This window comes from Hippocampus guttulatus, chromosome 8 (assembly GCF_054856545.1).
Source record: "Hippocampus guttulatus isolate MCC_2025c chromosome 8, RoL_Hgut_1.0, whole genome shotgun sequence".
Classification (NCBI taxonomy): domain Eukaryota; kingdom Metazoa; phylum Chordata; class Actinopteri; order Syngnathiformes; family Syngnathidae; genus Hippocampus; species Hippocampus guttulatus.
In genome coordinates, this window is record NC_141268.1 from 10,818,536 (window position 1) to 10,836,626 (window position 18,091).

General features: G+C 43.4%; 1 protein-coding gene across 1 annotated transcript in view; it reads right to left on the minus strand.

Moving 5' to 3' along the window:
- Positions 1-18,091, minus strand: part of LOC147201115 (kazrin-like) — a 99,555-nt gene that overhangs the window by 62,275 nt on the left and 19,189 nt on the right. Inside the window, exon 4 of the mRNA XM_086117496.1 lies at positions 1,366-1,582. Within this exon, the coding sequence (XP_085973622.1) occupies positions 1,366-1,582 (217 nt within the window). The remainder of the gene's footprint in view (positions 1-1,365; positions 1,583-18,091) is intronic.

Here is an 18,091-nt window from a genome sequence, read left to right on the forward strand (position 1 = left end):
GAGTCAGCTTGACGAGCCTCTTTTGGCGGCTCACATGACACGCACAATCCTCAACGGGACTTTTACATGGATGGCAACAAGCAAACAAGACCTCGGAGACTTGCTTATCAAACTGGGTACGTTCTATCTTGACAGAGCGTGTGATCAACACAGAAATAATCATCAGGATACAATGGCAGACCAGTCCAGGGTGTCCAATTCCACGTGCTGTCCTCACTGCAAAATGACCAATACAAATATGCTTTATCGAGTATCCACAAGAAGTGTCTGAACTTAACAAAATAAATACATAAATAAATAAAGGCAACGTGGAAACTGCAACTATGACATCAGCATGCCCATTTCAGTTTAAAGAGAGGCTGAAATCTGAGGCTTTGGACAATTTCAAGTCAAACAATGGCTCGAAAGGATAACACGATTGGTAAAAGAGCCGATTAATTTCAGAATGGATTGCTTGTTGATTCATCGATTTCATTCTGACACGTCTAATTTTAAAAATGTCACGGCGATACACAATGAGTTAGGTAAACCACTGCTGGTCACTCACGCAGATTCATCATCGCCTCAACGCCAAATACTCCACAGTCCGCACTTTGCTGCAGCAGCCCTCAGTCTCTGTTGTTTGCCTGTAACCCGAGCGATAGATTGACCGCGCTGTGCTTTTGATTGCGTTTTGTTGCTGGTTTGAAGTGCATCCAACCGGAGACGAGTCGAAAAGCAGCATTACTGCCCCTTTGGCACAGCACGGTCGACTCACTTTTGGCGCGTTTGCATCGGCAAAAGCAGCAAGCAGGTATGTCGAGCAAGGGAGCCGCCGCTTTTAATCCGCTGCTGCTCACTCATTGGTCAATGCAGATTCAAAATCACCTGAGTAAAGTATTGTCCTCTCCATTTTGCTGCAGCAGCCCATGACCTCTTGGCCTTGGATGAAATGTGTCTCGCTATCATATAGCCAATAGAGAGCCTTGAAGTGTGTCACGATGGCACTTTGTGAGCGTGTCTCGTTTTGGCATTATTTTGAAATGCTTCCAAAGGAGAATGAATGGATGTCTGTTTGACAAAAACAGGAGGTACAGATAGAAGATGCCAAAACTATTCCATCGACAAAAAGCTGGACAACTTTGTCTCAACTTCCCGAAGCTGTTTGAGATTCCAAAGGGATGCAAGCCCAGCAGTGGCCTGGAAAAGCCGAACCCCTTCAACCGGCTCTGCTCCAACTGATCCACTCTCAATAAAATGCGCTTCCCTTTGCCCTGCCATGCAGTGAAATGACACTCGCAGCATTCCCCAAATGTTTCCCACGTCTCTCCAAAGACAAACACATGTTCTCACTGGAGGAGGGACCAGAGCTGAGCTCACACTCACCCCGGTAGCGGAGGCCGTCGGCGTGGTGCTTGTGCTGCCGGTGGTGGTGGTGGTTCTCCAAGGGGGCCGTGCCGCCGGCTCCCAGGCCGGCCAGCCTGCAGTTGGTGGCCGTCAGCTCCGAACGCAGGTTGCCGACTTCCTGGCCGGCCGAGCGGATGGCCCCGTCGATGTGGCGGGCCAGCTGCTTGTTGTCCTCCATCATTTTGAGGATTTTCCCCTGTGGAGCGGATCCACACAGAGGAGCGGCATGTTGTTAAAGTTGACAAGAGGATACCGGTGGCAACTCCTCCACCTGTGCCTCCGCCTCTCTGCCGGTAACTTCAAAGAAAGAGAAGCCGCCGTCCGCCGGGGGGGTGGGGGGTGACGTCTACGCGCTACTGCATCATCGGCACGTGAGGGCAAAGAAAAAACTCGGAGACGGAGAGACGGAGGAGAACGTGCGGTGAGCAGCTGCTCTCAGAGAAGGAGGGAGTGAGATGACATGCAGCCTTTGAGCGGACTGTACCATGTGCTGCAGGACCAGGGGGAGTGAGAGTGAGCGGGAGACAGAGACAGAGAGAGAGAGAGGTGGGATGCACCGCAAAAACGAAAATTGAACCAAGATTATCCCAAATCAAGGCAAAAAAAAAAAAAAAGCTTCTTATTCGTCAAAGTATTCCTTTTCACCCGGCGTTTTTCTGTGAAACCGGGTCACTCACTCCAAGCATATCTTGATCACCGTATTCTAACAAAGTGAGATTTTATTTCTGTTGATGAGTATGTTTAGTTGACAATAACACATACCGCAATTCTATCAGTGGAGTTTGAATTGACGACTGGTCTTGTAGGAGGCTAGCGAGGTTCATTTGTTTTAAGAAAGCTTGCCAAGTCAACTTCTCCCATTTTATTGGCAGCTTTTTTTTTTTAATATATTCCTCATGTCATTATTTTAAGAAGCCCATTTTTTCAGTGGGTTATGATGCATTCAGTGTGTTGTGTCTCCCACACCCTTGTGGCGTCTGTTACCAGTTAGTGAGTGAGCGCTGTGGTTACAAAAAAAAAAAAAAGTTTCTTCTCACCCACTCTCAGTCCCACTCTCCACGAGCCCCCTTTGACGAGCACTCCACCACCCCGCTGTCTTTGGGTCTCTCACGCCCCCCCCCCCCACCCGCTCGTGCCACCCCCTCACCCACCTCCACCCACGTCCAGTTCATACCATTATATATTCATCTCTTTTGTCCTGGGAAAAAGCGCCCCCCCCCAACACCCCCATGTCGGTGGGAGAGGAAAAGGAGGGGAAGGGAGGGGGCTGAAGGTGCCCAAGGGGGAAACTTTTCAACTGTGAGTGTAAAGACAGAGAGAAAGAGTGAATGAGGCCCATTGAAGCGCAATGGAGAACAGTCAGACGGATTCCATTACAGCGAGCGAACAGAAAGTGTCACCATCACTTTTGTGCGCGCACGTAAACGTTCCATCAAACAAGCAAACAAACAGACTGATGGATGGAAAAAAAGTTTTGCTGAGATGTGTTAAGTGGACACGTCATTTACAAGGTATGACAATGCGCAGGCCGCGATGCATCGCTCAGGCGGGGTAAACACAAAGATGGCCGCATCTATTTTGGGCCTTTTCTCTGCCTAATAGAAGAGTTGGAATTCTAAAAGGTTATCCGGAGCGATTATCCTGTGGTGTGGGGTGGGTAAATGCTGAAGGCCGGGAACGCACATATCAAAAATTGGGCTGACTTTGAACATCCCCCCCCCCCCCCCATTCCTACCAGCAAAAGACAAACTATTGATGTCTCTAAAAGAACAGTGTGGTGTGAGGAGTGTTTGGAATGATTTTTCCTTCTTGATCGGGTAGCAAAAATAGTAGTGGCAGAAAATGATATGTGTTGAAAGCGAGGTACACATCAGTCAAATTCTGAAATTGAGCATTTTGCCTTTCCGACCAAACAGCAAAGAACTGATCATCAGATGTCATTAAAATATTATCCTGCAAGATTATTTTGTGACGTGAGTGTGTCCAGAGGGATCATTTCTCTCAGGTGGGCCCTCAAAATGGTCACGGGAAAAATTTGTGAATGTTTGAAGCGAGGCAGACCCATAATGACAACTGGGCCCAATTTCAGCATTTCTTTCTGATCAACGTCAGCAAAGGTTTGATGATCAGAGGTTGTTGAAAGAGTAACCAAACGTCATCTGGAAAATGACATCAAAGCTGAGCTGTGACGCGTCGTTACCTAAGCCCTGAGCAACTGTGATGTCATTTTCAGTTGACAACAAGGGGCATAATGGCCGCCCGATGAGATGACTTGTGGGTCTTAATATTCCATGAATGCGATATTAATCCGAATATCGTTTTCAGACTTAATGTGGGCCCACATAGAACATTATTATCAAGACCATTTTTGACTTCCCCTTCAGGATGTCGCGTACCCTGCTTGAGATGTCGTAATCCAAGAGTGCGGCAGCGACAACAACAAACAAGGGCGGCGGTGGCGAGCGTGTGAACGCACCGTTCTGTTTATTCGCTGGGATGGAGCATCAAGGCCTCACTCTGCGAAGACACCAGAGTGCCCCCCCCCCCACCACCACCACCACCACCACCACCACCACCTCCGCACCCCCAAGGCTTCATCACCTGTGACATGTGTCAACACTCATCAAGGATGTCAATGACTCAAAGTCTTCTCGATGTTAAAAGATCTTTGGTAAGCGCAACCCGAACTGATGAGATTTGACAAGGTGTTAAATGGGACGGGGAAATGGGATGTCTACCACTTGACTGGGATATTCATCATAAAGTCTCAGCCGAGCTTTTCTAAATTGCAGACAATCAAAATCCATTTGGGATTCATTACGAATTTTTTTTGAAAGCTTTCTGTGGCGGTCTCCTGCTCTCCTGATGACATCGTTCAGTGCCAAATCAATTTTATATATAATACAGAGCCAAGTACCAGGTAGTCCTCCAGCCAGCTGGGCACAACTGCTTTTTTTGGTTTTTAATTGGGCTTGAGGGTATACATAGCCTGGCTTCACTGATTCTGCTTCACAACATGTGGCCAAAAAAAACAAACTGTTGACTGATGTTGTCGAGTCAAAAAAATGTAAATTTAAAGCAGATCAGTACACTGTCCATTGAAGATAAATTGAAAGAATAAGAAAATAAATGTCAAAGTATGAGAGGGCATGCGAGGAGGGGGGGTTGACGGGGGGGGGGGGGGGAATCATTATTGCTTCAGCTGTGGTATCGTTTGCATGTCTGGTCCCATCCCCTATCAGCGGATCATTCTCAAAAGTCTAGACTGTGTCTGTTTCGTGGCCGTGATACAGGACACATTGGATGACAGCAACGACCCCCGCTGTCCCGATTCAAACCTTGATGTTGTTATTTCCAAGCAAACAAACGAGTTCAGTGGGAGCCATGTGGGGCGGCACCCCCCCCCCCCCCCGCCCCCCCACTGTGGAATGTTCGGAAATGAACGATCGGAGCGGGTGAAAGGTCGCAGCCTGTCCCAGATACACATCAATAAGCGGACAGGCACTGAAAGGAGACGCCACCGCTGGAGCAAACTCCTACGACAGTGCCTACTCACTCTCGACTCAGTTTCTCTTCACGTGTTGGCACTCGGTTGACGTCTTGAGTTTCATTAAGTGTATTGTGGGCTGTGGCGTTAACAAGAGCTATTGATAAACAGTCACCATGAACATCTGCTTGATTTAATTGAATATCGACTGATCCTCAATAGCAACGGGACGCTTTGCATTTTTAACCCAAGAGCAAAAAGTCATACGCTCAACGAATTACACTGTGGAGAGATCCCATAGGCTTGACTTTAAGTTGAATATTACGGCAAAACATGAGCATCTGAGTGCAGGTATGCATATATTTATGTTAAAGGTTCCAAAAACTGTCCGATGTTAATACGTATTTGTGGATGGTTTATATTTAATCCAGAGCGACAATTCAATAGTGAATATATGGTCAAGCCTGTAGTGACGCCAGTCGGGGTTTAGCTAATGTGTTTATGAAGAGACCAAAATCTCTTTAAGCCAACGATCATTGTGCTGCCAACGTGAGAGATAAATAGATGGATAGATTAATTTGAGACTATATTCCACCATTAATGTATCCCATAACATGTACAGGGCAATTTCATTTTATTACTGGGGTTGTGGCTGCGCTCAGAATTAACGTGTTGGCCCGAATATAAGACGGTGTTTTTTGCATTGAAATAAGACTGAAAAAGTGGGGGTCGTCTTATATTCGGGGTTTAGACATTATACCCATTCACGACGCTAGATGGCGCCAGATATCATTGTAGCAAATGCTGAACTTGACTCCCCAGGCCAAAGTGAACCCCTGTCACGAAGAATAAAAATAAAAAATAGCGGTAAGAAAGAAAAGAGAAGAAAATAATAGAAGAGATAACAGAAAATGGAGAAACGTAGCGACAATCTGGAGAAAAGTGGGTCAAAGATCGGCCAGGTTAACCGGCAGCTGAGGAGAAGTTAGGATGAATTTACATTTCAAAAACCAGAAGCCATTCATTTACGAATGTGATTGCACTTTACATATTTAAATGTTCAGATATTAAGATTTGAATGAGGTAAAATAACGTGCTTCTTCTCGCAAACATATTGTTATAATCATTTGTTTCAGATGTCCTGTACTTATTTTCTGTATAAAAATTAATTTGGTGTTCAATAAGTCTTTTTTTCAAACTTGAGTCTTGAAAAAGAAGGGGTCATCTTATAATCAGGGCCGTCTTATATTCGGGCCAATATGGTAATTTAACACGGATGCCACCATTTCAAACACTCCTGATTCACTCCAAATCAGGTTCAGCTGTTCTAGTAGACATTTCATGACGTTGTTGTCTTCCAGCATCTGCAGAAGGGCTTCCGCGATATCGCAGGGATGTGACTGACTTAAGTTATCAGAGAAGAGTAGAGAAGAATGTCCTTAAGAATTGTCTTATTTCACAAACTCTGGCGGCAAATGGCGAAAACCCGCTTGAAATCGCTCAAAGATGTGCGAGAAAATGAGTTATGCTCGAATGTAGGGCTCAGCGATACGATCTTTACCGTAGCGAAATGGAGATATGAACATATTAATATTGAAACGACGACAACAGTCATGTGACCTTGCCACACTTGTGTTGCATGTACATCTCAGTGCGACCAACCGCATTCCTTCTTCCACGTTTGGCATTGATTGACAGTTAAAACCAGGGGATAATGATCTTGCGTAGGGCAAGAGTGAGGAGGGACACACGCAGCAGACAGTCAGTACCCATCCAATAAATTCACTTCTGGGTTCACTGTCAAGTATATACGGATGGTACACGTATCTTGTGTTTTACAACATTACGTGACCATATTTATAATGTCAAAACAACCAGTGGATAAAATAGCGGTGCTTGTAAAAATGTACAAGGAGCCTGCGCCTCACCGGTCCATTCAATTGGGCGTGCATGGACAGATTCGTACACAACAACACACATTGCTGCAGTTAACACAAGCATGGAATGCACGCATTCGTGGCGGCAAACACAACAAACACTTCTGTTGTAGCATATCATCATTACAGCACAGTTGCAGTACGATGTGAATCGCATTATTTGTAATTTATTCCCGACTTTGATAATGTTGATGGCTGTCAGTAAGTAAAAAAAACAAAAAACAAAAAACAAACAAACAAAAAAAAGACATTTTCCACATTTTTTTTTGACTGATATTTTGTTTTTTCCTTTTAAAACAATATTTTGTTTTCACGGGAGCCGTTGTAATATCGTTACAGTATCATTATGAATGTTTCTGGCAAAAATATTGAGATAGAACATTTTACCATATCGCACGGGACTAGTCTGATGAAAGCAAGGTGGGCCAGATCTGGCCCCGGGCCTTTTGTTTGACACCAGTGTTCTCGAGCATCTGATGTTCACTTCGTGTTTACCGGTGACTCTTTGAATGGTGTCATTTGTGCGCTGATGTGTGCATGTTAATTCTTAACAGCCAAATTCCTCTTCTAAGAGTGTGTGTACACTTGTGCAACCACATTATTCCAGTTCTGTATTTATTTCTACTCTCCCTCTCCAAAAGATTTGGTTCCAATTGAGTTCTAGGTTAGTCAATGGTGGAAAAGATTTTGAAATAATTTATCTTGGTCTCTCTTTTTTTTTTTTTATATATCACAGGTATGCATAGAATTTTTATATCCCCGGAACATACAATATTATCAAAACAAACTATTTCGACGGCATTTCATTTTTAAACCAGCGCACGCTGTCGGTGGATTAAGGAGATGTTCCAAAGTGTAAATGAAATATGCGAGAAGCTTCCCATCTTAAAGTGTAGCAGACAATCCCTGCGGGGGTTGTGAGATAAGTCGCAGACGTAATCATCGGCTGTCAAACACGTAGCAGCGACCCGCAGCCAATTTCTCTTCCCAAGTGGTGAAGTGCCCAGTTCCACGCAAATCTCCCGGTCACAACAAACACTTAGACGGATGCCTCTATGCTCGGCGATAACAATCCGAGGTGCTTTGCGATGAAACACGATGAGGCGCAAGATAAAGGCCCGACTACAGGCCTCCGGGGGCATAGAATAGAAGACAAGCTCCAGACAAGGAGGGGGCGGGAGGAGGGGAAGACTACACTCATGACCTCCAGGAGGAAATCTGCTCATCTTTCCTGCCTCATTTCACACGATTCTCACTTGTGGCCCCTGCTGGTTCATCTGCAGAAGAGTCTGAAGATACAAGTGGTCCAGTCTCAAGCTGCCATTCCATTGAAATATTCATGTTGAAAAGCTTCGTCTGTCAAACAGCCTCGTGAGTGTGGCTGGCGTAAAAATTTCCTTCGAAAATCGACTTGATATTTAGTCATTATTTGTCCCCTATTCTTATAATATTAGGATTTTTATTCTCGTCATCTGCAAAAATGTCCCCTTATAAAAGACATTTTTGTAATATTTCATCATGATCATGCAACTTTCAAAATTGTAGCAAAAAAATAAATAAAAATAACCCGACATGTTTTTCCTCATGAGTTTATTTCAATCAGATCATTTATTTGAATAAAAATGTCATTAACCTTTTTATGCGGAAACACCCTTATTCTCAAAATAATTTCCCCCCCGAATCAAATATCTATTTTTTCCTATGGCCATTACATATTCATTTCTCATAAAATTATTGTTTTAAGTATGGATATCATTTTAATCTCAAAATATCGCGGGCCTTTTTTTTTTAATCTGGTAAAAATTTGTTTTCATTCGGGCAGCACCGAGTCTAAGTTTGAGGATTGTTTTCTTCCTCCCCCCAATAAATTGCAACTATATTCTCATAGAAGTTTATTTTTGTAATAATAATTTTCTTCAGAAAATCCAATGATCGGCATGCAAAAATATTTCTCATTCATAAAATATAGATCAGTCTCTGCTCTTTTAAAATAGTTTTCTTTCCAGAATTTCTTCAGTTAGTGTTGTCTGTGTTGTTTGTATGTAAGAGGTAATAATGCGGTGTCGTTTTTATTTGCAATCTGCTTTTTTTGTTGAGCGTGATCGTCAGCTCAGTTTTGTTTTTTTCCAAACTGTGAAGGAGCACCTTCTATTGAAGGTGGCTCCAAATCGATAGTTTTTGCCTTGAAATACACACACACACAGACACACGCACACACGGTACATGGACACACACTGAAGGTGATGAACTCCTCATCGATACCCAAGAATCAGTGTCTCTTTGTCACATACAAATGGTTGTCTCCTCAATAGGACCTCAATGTCCTCATGAGGAATCATGAAGCGGTGTGCAGAAATCAATACTGCAGTACACAGCACAATCAAGTGAGTGGTGAGTGAGGGTTTTTTTTGTTTTGTTTTTTTGTAATACTGAATGACAATTTCTACTATTCAGGCTCTCTCAAAAAAAAGAACGACAGTAAGCCATGACCTTGTAATTGTATGAGCGTTATCGTCAGGAACTGTCAGCAACTGCCCACTGCTGTGTGATTAAATAGCTAACTAGCGCAATAGCGCATCATGTGAACAACCGTTGTATTGTCATGTTACTACTGTACATAAAGAACAACAAAGTGGGATTATTTGCCTGAACTACGTGAAATAGTGGGCGGCGCGGTGGTCGACTGGTTAGCACATCCGCCTCATTGTACAGAAGTGCAGGTTTAGATTCTGGCTCCGGCTTTTCTGTGTGTGCATGTTCTACCCGTCCGTGCCTGTGTGGGTTTTCTCTGGGTATTCCGGTTTTCCTCCCACATTCCCAAAACATGCGTGGCAGGTTAATGGAACACGCTAAATCCCTCGGTGTGAGCGTGGATATTTGTTCATATCTGTGTGCCCCGCGCCTGGCAACGGATTTAGGGTGTCCCCCGCCTACTGCCCGAAGAAGGCTGGGATAGGCTCCAGCACGTCCCCGCGACCCTTTCAAGGATAAGCGGATGAGAAAATGAATGGATGGATGGATGAAAGATTATATCTTAGCTTGGAACCAGCCATCCATTAAGTATAGTGCCCAAGCAGGTTGTGGCCGAGCTGGAGTCTGTCCCGGCATATTCTTGGGGAGGGGGAGGGGTACACCCCGGACTGGTCGCCAGGCAATCACAGAGTTATAGGACCACGGCACACCGAGTGAACGTAACTGAACTGGACAATCACGATAAATTAGACTCAGTGAGTCCGACCCGCTCACCCGGTGAATGACGACTGACCGGTAAGATTTTCACTCAGTCCTGTTAGCTCCAATCAAAACGAACCTAGGCAGGGTAATTCAGGCAGAATTTCCTCCACTTCTCATCAAATCAACGTCAGCAACAGCCTGATTGTCGAGTTTCTGAAAATGATTATTCTGAGCCATGATCCTGTGGTGTTTACCTTGTCGTTTCTGCCTGTGGTGATGCCCTGTGGCAGCATGCTGCCTCTCACAGTTCAGTGTCGGTACTACAGCAGGCTTCCGGTTAAGATGGTCAATAGTTTAGCATTGATCAAAGACAGGAAACAGGTCACTAAAACTGGACTTTTCAAATGCACATATTAAATATGCATTTTAAGTTGTATTTGACCACACACAGCTAATGCAGCATTAAAAAAACAAACATTAATTCATGATGAAAGTTGATCAAAATCAGGCAAATATTTTCCAACTCATGTTAGCTTTATGCAAAGCTAATAAGCCACTTGGGGTACCCAGTTGTCCTTCATTAGCACATGAAAAATGGAAATGATATTGAACTCCTCGACCAAGTCGTCAACATAAATCCAGGGAGGCACATTTAACTAAAATGTCAAACTACACGGTTGCATTCATTACGCAAATTGTCTGACCTTGAAGATTGGCCAAACTGCTGAATTAGCACAGAGGACACTGGACGGCATCCTAATGTCTTCATTCTGCCTCGCCAAGAGTCCACCCAATTACCTCTCAGAAGCTGTTCAAAAGTCAAAACGCAAGTAAACACACACGGCAAAAGAATGTAGCCTTTTCTACAGAACGACAAAACAAATTGGATCGATTGGAGAAGGCGAGCCTCTCGCTGCAACTTTTGATGGGGAATTTGGAGTTCACCATTGTAATGAGGCCACAAAACTTGTCAATGGATCAACTCAAGTGACTCATTAATTGTACCAATGATCAACCCGCGGTCAGCGGCTCCCCCGCGGTACCTTAAGATCATCAGTGCACTCTGCAAACCCACCGAGTAGTCTTTGCTGCCGAATGAAGAATAACAGAGACATAATATGTCATTTTAAAAACTTCCCGGCTGTCTTATTAATTAAATGCCTGTGAAATGCTTTGGTCCAAAAAAAAAACCAAAGCGTCAAGAATCGCAGCACACACATTCCAACAGCTACTTTTGAGGGGGATATCCTGTCTTATGCAAATTAGCCACTGCTCACACTGCCCCCTCTGCTTCGGGGTCTTTCCAACATGAATATGGCTTTGATTCCTGGGAGGAACTTAGCTGAAGGAGAAAGGACATTGGTAGAGACATGTCCATGTGTACCAGAGTCACAGGAGGTTACTGAATGGCGAGTTAGACTTCTAATGAATTACAACGGGGCCAACACAATGCAGACACATTACAGACACATATCGGCATTGACGAATCAGGGGGAAAGCTGTTGCCCATTTCAAATTAAGGAGAACAGGTCACTTGGTGGATTACTGTTTAATTTGTTTTCTACCAACGCAATATTAATTAGAGTGGACTGGATTGCAAAATAAATAAAATAAAATTCTTCACAATAAAATGACCTGTTCAACACGGCAGGGCACCCTGGCCATTTTCAACCCAAATGATCTTTCTGATAAGAGGACAACAAAGATTATATCTAAAAATGCGGCCTGGGATCTTTAAATGTCATTAGATTGAGGATATAAAAACTTTAACGTGAAAACTTTACTTTTTGGAACAGTTTTTGCATTTGTTCCTTGTTTTTGGCATACTGTTCCACACCTGTTTATACACTGTGAAGTATTTTGGCACGAATGAAAAGATGTTTGCCAGCAGGAGCTGGCACGTTTTCCGTCATAAATGCAAATGAATCCACTCGGATTTTCCCCTGTGGCTGTGATAGGCGAGGTAATGAAGTGTGACTACGTGCGCATCCAACACCAGTGCAACTCTTCTTAAGCGGGGTAAACACATGGTTGGCTTTTGTAAAATGTGAGAGGAAAAAAAGTAATCAAGTGTGTTCTGACTGTTTCGACTGGGTGAGATACTCTCACATGGTGGTTCTACTCGAGTGATGCGCGGTGACATCATGAGGCACATCCAATTGGAGTGGGGCTGGCAGAGTGATTTCAGAGCGCAACTTTGTCGGACTTGTAAACGGAACCGATTCATTGGACGAAGTAAAGGAAGTATATGTTGTGTTCCGGTGACCTGAGCTTTGGTCTAAAAGAGAAATAACATGCAGGACATGTCCTCATTAGAATAAGCAAAGACCGTTTTTTTTTATTGCTATTGAGTCGCGGTGACTCCGCATGTGCATTTTTGTTTGGCTGTTACATTTGCGACATGGTGAACGTGTGCCTGCCGGTTTAGCATCCAGCATCCCTTAAAACACAATATATGACACATTTAAAAGCATGTGCATATCGGTGAGGGGTGTCGGGTTGTACAATGCGCTGCCTGACTAATGGAAATCAAGTGAAACACTTTTGAAGAGATCCTTAAGAAAGAGAGAAAAGAAAGAAAGAGAACTTCATACACTCGAGAAAAACACAGAGTGGACAGTTAATCTATACATCTCAAAGTGGTTGTTTCGCTCGAGGCATATCGCATGAGGTTATTGGGGATTTTTATTCTGATCAGGATGATCTTTTTCCTGTTGAGGATTGGTCATTGCATAGTCGATCTATGTAGGGCTGGGTGATATCAACAAAATGTCCTGTCTTGATATTAATGCCATTTATCTCAATAACGATATGATAACTTTATTCCTGCGGCTTCAGTGAAAACTAAGAAAGAGAGAAATATCAATCCAAAAGGATGTGAGAAGTGCAGGGTTTTTTTTTTAAATTACAACTTACTGACAGTCATCAACGTGAACAAAGTTAAAATGAAAAAGGATTCAATTCAACTTCCAAGGCTTTTAAAATCTTCGCCAGGGGTGCAATCATTATGGAAGGCAATGCAGAGGGCCATTCATACAGTTCAACTTGTCCTTGAATGCAAGCTGTGGGAAGGCTACCGGTACTTTGTCAATTAAAGGGGAACTCAAGGCACACGTTTTTGTTACCAAAATATGTTGGGCCGTGTGTGCCCACGCGAGCCTAAACACGTTACTCTGATTAATATTGGGTGGGTGCAATAAGAATGAAGCAGATTAATCCACCGTCTCATTGGGCTCAACTTTTATAGAGCATCCCCCCCGCACACTCTTGAAGGTTGACTGAAACCGACGTCAAAGCGCCCTCCGGCTCGCATTGCGAATGTCACGTGGCCAAACCCAGAAAACAAGTGAGCTGGAGTGTTGCACGTGGGCATTAATTTTAGCTGAAAGAAAATAGAAACTTCAAAATGTACCCTGAATATTTCTTGCGTTTTGCATTTTTCTTTTAATAGAGTATTTTTTTGTTTTTACGAGGAAGCAACATTTTAATCATTTTTTTAATCCAGTAAAAAAAAAAAAGAAGAGTATATTAAAGTTGTACACAGTATTTCCTAATAAAGTGGTAAGAAACCTCATAACAGTTTGCATTTCTAGCTCTTTGCATTTTTTTAAAGCTGTATTTTTATGAGATGAGATACAAAAGGAATATTGCTGACGATAAAGCAGTGGTTCTTAACCTTGTTAGAGGTACCGAACCCAACCAGTTAATTTAAAATTACATTGACTAAGGATAGCTTCTTTTTTTTATTTTTTTAAAATTGTATGACGTACGATCATGACAGTCACACGTTGACAACTGAGCGAACTAAATTTCCCGCAGCACTGATTGGACAAGCAATGCCATGTGATCATCTGCAGCCAGTGATGGCCAAGCGGGCGTGTCATAACTAATTGCCATGTTGTGTTTTAACCTCCGTGGCAGAGGCTCCGTCGAACCCCTGAGACAATTCACCGAACCCCTAGGATTCGATCGAACCCAGGTTAAGAACCACTGCGATAAAGTCATATTTACACGGGAGCCTTCTCATGATGCTGCCATCAAAAACTCAAAAATAGGACATGAATCAAGTCAAATTTTTCCTCCCCAAAAATCTGGGAGAATAAAGCTTTATTTTGATGAGGAAAAAAAAATCTATCCGAGAAGAATAAAAATCAGAATCATCTAAAAATAATCAGATGTCTTTCAAGAAACGAGAGAATAGAAATGCCACTATTTTCTTTTTTGTTTTATCTTAAATAATCACAAGACTAAACTGATTGGTACGAGAAAATATTTGGAGACATTAATATGGTCGGGCACAAAAATTCATCAATAAATAAACAAACTCTTGTTTTGATCACAGAATGTCCCGTTTGAGCGGGGTTGCGATTCAAAGCTTCTTTTTTTTTCCCTCCTCCACTTTCAGGCCTTACTCCCTTGTTACCTCTTGTCAAACAACACACCCAATTTGTCAGGCTCCGTGGCAAAATCAAACATACGCTATGCAAGGGATCATTTTTGCAAGGTTGCTGGAGAGGCTGCTGAATTATTTATGACGGCTGTCAAAATGTTATATGGTAATTCGTTTGCCCACATGCAAACTGTGTTAAAAAAAAAAGTAGACTAACATTATATTTTATTTTGTTTCGCGTGGTGCTTAGTGTAACCGCTCCCCTCCTAATCCCTCACAACTCCCCGAAGCAGACGCAGTTGGGACTCATTTGGCATGCAGATGAATTCAATCCCCAGTCCTAATTATTTAACACTTTTAAGTCGTTTACAATACGAATAAATTGGAGCCATTAGATTCAAACACGCACACACACACGCACACGCACACACACAATAGAAAATCGGCTCATCAGCACAGCAAGCAAGCATTTGCATAACTGTTCCGCTATGTGCGAATATTTAAAGAGGCGCTGCCCTTCTAACTTGAGGCAGAAACTTCCAGGACAACTTCAATTACATTGGTGCACCGAGCAGCCATATTGCTCTAATTAAAATAATCAAAGTCCTGCTGTCAGGTTGGCACTTCTTCAGCGCTGTTGTGGCTCGGGCTTAATTGCTTTTGCATTTTAATGTGCCGGTTATCTGACTCTGTGTGTGTGTGCGCGCGCGCGCAAGAGAGAACAGGTGTGTGTGTGTGTGTGTGTATGAAAGACTGGAGCAGCCCAGCAGAAAGCGACATTTTTTTTCTTTTTTCTGCTGAGTACGGTCATCACTGCTGCTTGGCACGCTTGAATGTCTTTCAATTTGGTCCTCCCGATAAGTCGAAGTGTTTTGGCCGTGCTCAAAGACTGCGCTTGGGTCGTTGTGTACACAACCGGGTACGTTTTCTGGATGTCAGAAAAAGCGTCTGGAAGAAGCCGCTCATATCTTATACCGACCGCCACAACTTCAAGGTTCTCCAGCCAGAACTTGACAGTTACCTGCGCAAAGAGCTGACATGGTCATTTCTCAACCACTACAACGTGATAGCCAAAAGCCCTAAGAACATATTTGCGCATCTTCCTGCCCTTTCTCATCAAAACAAGCAAAGGCTTGATTATCGGATGTGTTGAAGAGATTCTCCTGAGTGATTAAATATTTTGTGGCGTATAGTTTGTTAAAGGTCGAGTTTGTAGTGATGAACGCACGCACTCACGTCATGTATATTGTATGACATGTTTGGTGATCAGACTTGATTTTTTTTCTATTGTTTTAATCATTTGAACTGTATTCAAGAAGCATACAAAATTCAAAAGATATAAATAAAGACAATGTGTCTAGCACAAATCCATAAACACGTCCATATACATCCTGCACACATGCACTCACTTCAATAGATACATACAGGACACAGTGCCCTTCTTTAATTCTTGGCAGCCCAGGTTACGATGTGTTAAAAGCCTTAAAATGAATTCCGGTATTATTGCAGCAGTATACTGAAAATCGTAGACATGGTTCACCCGACACAGGATAAAGTCCCTCCCATGGCTCTCTCAGTCTCCAGACCTCAACCCTATTGAAAATCGACGGTGGCAGCTAAAGAGGAGAGTGCAAAGGACAGGACCCAGATCGCTTGAAGACTTAGAGAGATGGTGCAAAGAGGAATGGTCCAAGATCCCTCTTTCTGTATTCTCACATCTTGAGTTATATTGGCCAAAGAGGGTTGCGCATGTATTAACATCAGTTGTGCTAATAATTGTGGAACCCTTGATTTAAATCCCCAATTATTTCTTAATGGGGGGTTGAATTTAATTAACTCATTCAGTACCAGCCAATTCTGGACCAAGTCTGAAAAGACGTTCAAAAACGTCTTTGGGAGTGAATGAGTTCAAGGCCGGATTTTCCTTTTTTGTGTGTGATTTCATTTTGCTCCAATATTATTGAGCAGGAAAAAATGTTAATTTAAAAAAATCCTGAGAAGCTAAAGAAAGCATCTTCAGCAGGAGTGCAAAAAAATGATGGAGGGTGCAGCATGTCCAAGACTGATTTGCATTCCATTGAAATCAGCACAATTTACAGTTGAATGGCTAATTTTACTGCCAAGTTTGCTCACTGCTAATCATTGAAGACGACGCAGGATTTTTGTCTAAGCCGAAGCTCTTCCACTTGCTTGCGATTCTCCTCGACTCCCCGTACAGATGGTCCACTATTCCCCATTCCAACTGTCAATCATCTTTACACGCCTTACAGGTGGACTCACAATGCACAACACCTGTCCGCACCTCCGTACAAACTTTGCATAAAGACGCACATCGATCTTTGGAGGAGTTCATGAAAAGAAAAAAAAAAATCTGTCATTTTAAAGCAACTCCACCAACTCCGGAGGTAGAAGATGCAGCGCTTCCTCTTCTACGTCGCTTACGTCAGACTCATCGTGGTTTTATCAACACGGGTCTAGAGCGGCCTCTTGTGGTTTAATGTGAAAATAACATGTGAAATGATATAATAATGTGTTCATAAATTCACCCATAAATCGCTCCAGAGTATAAGTCGCACCCCCAGCCAAACTATGAAAAAAACGGCGACTTATAGTCCGGAAAATACGGTAAATGTTTGTCTTTTTATTTTTTGTGAGAACTGCTAAATGTCCGTCCTGGTGACAACCGTTTTCTGGCGGCAGTAAACTACTAATCCCATCCACAACCATTGATCAGCATGGACGGAACGATCCAAATTTCAATATTATCTATCCACGGAGTCCTGGGTTTATGATAACATGATGTTACGAGGTTACAATGAGTAACTTTCGAGAATCAGGTCTTGAAATAAGGTGACTTGCTCAAAGGCATCTCAGCAATGACAGCCTTTTGCCCGTCAGAGGGAATCAAAGCCAAGGCCACATTTTTTAGCACGAGTCCAAAGTCTGCTCTGCCGAGCAATAGCAAGATGGCAGGCAGGCAACCCGTGCGCAAGGTCAAACCAAAGATGGTGCGTGGGGCAGCTCGGGGGCGCGATGCCTTCCTGGAGTGCCGCCTTGCAGTGATTGTTTTCCGATAAAAAGTCATTTCTATTTGCTGCGCTCCCTCGCGAGCTGTGGAGGCATTCAAATGGGAGGTCAACGGGGAACTGAAGGGGCTCTGACAACAACAATCCCATCTCTGATCCCGCGCTCGTCTGAGCGTTGGCTTTTCGAGGGGCTTTAAAGCCAAAAGAAAAGCAGAGAAGGTTTTCATGCGGGAATGACAAGCCGCACCGGGCACGTCTCATTTATTGCCGCCCCTCACGCCCGCTGCCAACACAGCGGATGAGCCTTCTTGTGAATCATTTAGAATTCTGTCACGTGGAGGCGGCGACCAGCACAAGGAAAAAAACTGGACCATTCTGTGTTGCGTGCTCTCTGCGCAAGTCCCTGAAGGGTGCATCAAATTTCAAAGCTCAACAGGAGGTATAGGATATGTCTTCCTGAGTTGACTCCGTACACCAAAGAAAGCCGTAAGGTCTCAGGGTCGGCACAAAACCATCTTTAACTCATTCAATACCAGCTAATTCTGGACCCAGTCTGAAAAGACGTTTAAAAACGTCTTTGGGAGTGAATGAGTTAAGAGAGAAACGTGTTTCTGGAGTTCCTAACCAACCACAGGCTTGAAATGACAGCTAAGAAAATGTGCCTTAAAGCAGCCATATCATGCTACATCCA